The sequence below is a fragment of the Salpingoeca rosetta genome (assembly GCF_000188695.1).
Source record: "Salpingoeca rosetta unplaced genomic scaffold supercont1.15, whole genome shotgun sequence".
Classification (NCBI taxonomy): domain Eukaryota; class Choanoflagellata; order Craspedida; family Salpingoecidae; genus Salpingoeca; species Salpingoeca rosetta.
Window position 1 is genome coordinate 595793 of NW_004754919.1, and position 5000 is coordinate 600792.

At 57.2% G+C, this 5000-nt stretch overlaps 3 protein-coding genes across 3 annotated transcripts in view; 2 read left to right on the plus strand and 1 right to left on the minus strand.

The window, feature by feature from the left end:
* PTSG_05921 (ClpB) overlaps positions 1 to 1175 on the minus strand; it is a 7398-nt gene extending 6223 nt beyond the window's left edge. Inside the window, exons 1-2 of the mRNA XM_004992757.1 lie at positions 767 to 1175; positions 291 to 395 (exon numbers count right to left, since the gene is read on the minus strand). Coding sequence (XP_004992814.1) covers positions 291 to 395; positions 767 to 1042 — 381 coding nt within the window. The 5' untranslated portion in view covers positions 1043 to 1175. The remainder of the gene's footprint in view (positions 1 to 290; positions 396 to 766) is intronic.
* Positions 1176 to 1275: 100 nt separating this feature from the next.
* Positions 1276 to 3140, plus strand: PTSG_12366 (uncharacterized protein). Its single transcript, XM_004992758.1, has 3 exons — positions 1276 to 1481; positions 1755 to 2245; positions 2578 to 3140. Exons 1-3 carry the CDS (start codon positions 1367 to 1369, stop codon positions 3016 to 3018), a joined length of 1047 nt encoding a protein of 348 aa, XP_004992815.1. The 5' UTR covers positions 1276 to 1366; the 3' UTR covers positions 3019 to 3140.
* A 227-nt stretch (positions 3141 to 3367) lies between these two features.
* Positions 3368 to 5000, plus strand: part of PTSG_12367 (uncharacterized protein) — a gene marked incomplete at both ends in the record, with an annotated part of 4561 nt that continues 2928 nt past the window's right edge. The window contains 2 exons of the mRNA XM_004992759.1: positions 3368 to 3410; positions 3773 to 5000. The exon at positions 3773 to 5000 is cut by the window's right edge and continues 64 nt beyond it. Of these exons, the coding sequence (XP_004992816.1) occupies positions 3368 to 3410; positions 3773 to 5000 (1271 nt within the window). The remainder of the gene's footprint in view (positions 3411 to 3772) is intronic.

Sequence of the window (5000 nt, forward strand, 5' to 3'; positions counted from 1 at the left end):
TGCGAGGTGTGTGTGTGTGAGGTGTGTGTGTGTGTGTGTGTGTGTGTGCGAGGTGTGTGTGTGTGTGATGTGTGTGTGTGTGTGAGGTGTTGTGAGGAACTTGTAGTTTGTGTGTGTGTGTGTGTGTGTTGCATCTGTGGCTCGTTTGTGCACACAGCGCAAGGTTCCCTTCAAATCACCAGCAGCAGAAACAAAGAAGAGTCACTGGCTCGCTTGCCGTGTCATCTTGACTCCTCATGACGTGCACGTGCGATAAAATGTCAGTCATGCAATGACGGCATGTTGTGCACCTGAAGGCAGCGGCGAATCTCGTCGTCACGGCCGATGACCGGGTCCAGCTTGCCGTCCTTTGCCATCTCACTCAAGTTCACAGAGTACTTCTTCAGCGACTCACCCTGTTTGTGTTGGAGCCAGCACAGGATAGCAGAAGACGCGTGAGCGTGAGCATAGCAACCAAAGGGATAGGAGCTCAACCCCACAACCTTGCAACACACCCTCTTGTCATACACCCTCTTGCGACACACGCCGACATCAAGAGACAGGCAAACGGGCAGGCAGGCAGGCAGGCAGGCAGACAGGCAGGCAGGCAGACAAACACACGCTCACTCACACACACACACGCGCGCACACACACACACACGCGCGCGCGCACACACCCTCAGACACACACACACAGATACACAGACAGCCACACACACACACACACACCCTCAGACACACACACACACACACATACCCTCACACAGACACAATCATATTAACGGACCTCTGGTTGCGCGGCGGGGTTGACCCAGGTCTGGCCCGGTTGTGCGATGGCGAGGCGGCTGGCGGTATGAAAGGAAGACGAAGCAATGCGGGTGGCACCCAGTGTGAACCGCAGGTGGCCCAGGGAAGTGCGTGGCAGCAGGGATGTGGTGGCAGGCATCTTCATCTTCTGCGTCACAGCTTGACGTCGTGCAGCGGCGCGTGTGAGCGTTCGCTGTATCGTCAAGACCGGCCAGCGCAGCGTGTGCTGCGGGCGAACCCGCGCAACAGCCAACATCGTTCTTGGCGTGGTGTGTACTTGTGTGTGTGCTGTGTGCTGTGTGTGTGTGTGTGTGTGCTGGTTGCAGGTGAATGGATGAATGTGTGGGGTGCGGCGAGTGCGTTGCGCAGTGGTGGTCGCTTGCTTGCTTGCTTGCGTTGTGGTGACAGTGGCCGCGAAATCCAGTGAAAGACTTCCAGAATCTTCTGGAAACCGCGGTCATGCATACGTCACTCCAATTTATCGTGTCGTTTTGAAATCGCCCAACAAGCCAACCAACCGCGCGCACGTTTGCTATCGCACGCGACCATCACCACAAGTGAAGCACAAGCAAGCGCGAGCATGGGGGACGATGATACCAGCGGCGGCGATCGCGATGCTGCGCCCGCACAGGAGGCGTTCCGACGCATGTTCCTCTCCAGTGAATGGAAGAAGGATACCACTCAACCAAGCGACGGTAAGCAGTGTTGTTTGTGTTTGCCCCGTTGTGCTTGTGATCAATACGTGTGTGTGCGTGTGCGTGTGTGTGAGTGGGTGCAACAAATGTGCGTACACACACACACACACGCACGCACACACACACACACACACACACACACACACACACACACACACACACAACACACACACACACGCACACACACACACACTTGCACACACACATATGCACGATGTAATGTCCTTGTCGCTGGTTGACTGTCGCTGCGGTTCGCTCAATCACATCGGACAGTGTTGTCGAGGGTGCGTGCGTTCTTGCCGGAGCTTCAGCGCGCAAACGCATCGCTGCCAACCCAAGTTGCACCCTGCGTGGAGATTGAAACACTCCCTGACGTGCACACGGGCCTGGACTACTATGCGGAGAGCAGCGACGAAGAAGGTGACGACGCCGATGCCGGAAAGAATGACAACAACGACAGCAGCCACGGAGGTAATGGCAGTGATGACGGCGACGATGATGCACAACACGCCGTAATGGACACCGCCGATGAAGATGGGCAAGGCACAAGCAGCACAGACGGTCAGCACAAAAAGCACATGAAGCAGAGTGAGGGAAAGGCACCTCGAGTCAGCGCAGTCAAGCCGAAAGCGCAGGCGCAGCAGAGCACACAGCAGGCGTCTTCAAGCGCCAACGACGTCGCGGCAGACCAGACGAATGATATGGATAGCGGCGATGACAACAACTCAAAGGAAGAAGATGAAGACGGGCGGCACGTGGAAATGGTGTGTGTGTGTGTGTTTATGCGTGCGTGTTTATGCGTGCGTGTGTGTGCGTGTGCGCTTGTGTGTGATGTGCGCTTGTGTGTGCGTGCGTTTGTGTTTATTGTGGTTATGTGTGCGCGCACTTGTGCTTGTGCGTGCACTTGTGCGTGGTTTGTGCGCGCACTTTGTGGATGTGTGCGTGTGGCGTTTGCACTTGTTTTTTCTGCTTGCTAGTGTTCCTCGTCCATCGCTCAGACTCAACTCACATCCAATGTTGCTTCGTGCACCAATCCTTCTCCCTTCTATTCTGTACCTCCACCACCACCCCCCCCCAACCTTCCACTCCTCTCCAGACGCTGCTCTGTGGGCTGTTTGAGGAGAAGAAGAAAGGCAGCAGCAGCCAGACAAATGGTGGGAACGCGAAGATCACCGCCGTCAACGCCAGCGACAGCGAACAACAACACCAGCAAGCACTAGAACAACAGCAACCACAGCAACCCCGCGTGGGGATGGGCGATGATGGTGTGGAGCGGGTGCATGGGGAGATGAGTGAGGACATGCACCGACAGCAGCTTGCGTCGGCGCTGCTGGCCTCGCTCATATCCAGTGGTGTGCTCGGGGGCAGCGGCAGTGATGGCAGTGGCCTTGGCGGGATGCAAGCGGGGCACGACGACGACGATGATGGTGATGGTGATGGTGATCATAATGGTGAGGGTGGTGATACTGCTGGTAGCGAGGCTGGTGGGGATGGTGCACGAACAAGTCACAAGCCAAGAATACAACAGTTGGAGTGAGGCATGTCTCTGTGTGTCTGTGTGTGTGTCTGTTTGTCTCTGTGTGTGTGTGCCTGTGTGTGTGCGCGTGATGTACTTGTCACATCACTGTGCATCTCAAGCAATGAATGGTGACTGTGGCGCGAACGAAACAAACAGAAGGAAAACAACAAGAGGAGGAGGAGGAGGAGAAAAACGAAACACATCATCACCGTCAACGCGCAGCATCCACCCCACACACACACACACACACACACACACACACACACACACACACACACACACACACACACACACACACACACACACACACACACACACACACACACACACACACACATACACACCCTTGCATTGATTGGATCGCGGAATGGACGTTGTGCTGAGCCAGCAGCACTCGCAGCATGGCATCGGTGAGAGCGCTTGCTCGCTTGCTTGCTTTTGCGTTGGTTGTGCGTTGAACTTCATCTGCACGCTTATGCTTGTGTGTGTGTGTGCGTGCGTGCGTGCGTGCGTGCGTGCGTGCGTGCGTGTGTGCGTGCGTGTGTGTGTGTGTGTGTGTGTGTCAGCAGCGCGCTTGCAAAGCAAACACACACCCTCTCTCGTACCGCGCCTCTGCTTGTGCTCCACAAGTATCATAGACACACAACCTGCATCTTCGTTGCACGTATGCCAGCGTCAACCAATCACACACACACACATACACACACACACATACACATACACACACACACACACACATGCAATGCCCCCCCACGCATCCACACACCCATAGAGAACGTGCTGGATGTGCCGGATGAGGAAGCGGACGGCCACCGCGTGCGGTTCATCAACGATGACCTGGACCGAGAGAACTTGCACTTCCGGTTATCGGAGGCTGTAATCCAGACGATGGAGGCCAACAAGCCGGGTATGCCGTCAAGCAGCTTCGACCACCTCTTCGACACATCCGAAGACACACCGCCGCCACACAGCACCTTCGCCCTCTATCTGCCCTGTGCGCTCTGCGGCCCACACCATGACGCCTACCCGCATACGCCGTCATATCCACAGCAGGAACCGGCCCTCCCCAACGTGCCCGAGGACGGCCACGACGTTGACGCCGTTGATCGGGGCAAGCAGCCGCCGTGTCAGCATGTCCAAGGCGACGTTGCCAACCCGGAGTATCAACATGAGCATGAACAACAAGCACACCAACAGGAGCAGGAGGAGGTGCAGGAGGTACAACACAAGCACCTGCAACAACACCAACCACAGCAGCACAAGCAACAGCAACAACACCAACCACAGCAGCACAAGCAAGAACAGCACAAGCAAGAACAGCACAAGCAAGAACAGCAGCAGCAGCAGAAGTCCAAGGCTGCGCATGTGTCACAGCCCATATCGGGGCAAGGGCGTGCTCGTAACGACACGAGTACCACGACAACGTCAACAGCCACCTCTCACACAACCGCAACAACCACCTCTGCGTCGTCCACGCCCGAGGAGCAAGGCGACCCCTCTCCCGTTCGTCCTCGTCCTCATCCTCACCATCATCGTGATGGTGACGATGACGCCCACGGCACCACCCATGATGCCACGGCACAAGAGCGGGCAGACACACTCGCGACGCCAACAGAGAGCAATGCGGTGGCTGTTCCCTCGATGCAGGCAAGCACCACATCAGATGCCACGACGACACCGACGGCGCCCCTGCGAACATCGCACCGCCCCTCGCTGCGCGCATCGCCGCTTCGATATGGGCTGACGAGCCACAGCGAGGCCTCGTCACCAACGCTGTCGCTGTCACCGATTCGCAGCTTTGCACGCAGCCGCGCCACCTCCCCCATCCGCATGGCACCGCGCGCGCCATCATCGTCGTCATCAGCAGCAGCATCTCGCCAGCGCCCCGCGTCCTACCATTCACGCCACCACCTGCCTCATCATCACCAGCCGCACTCACGCTCGCACCACCGCGGCCACACCCGCTCGACCTCGCTCGCGTGGACACCGGAGCACTTGTC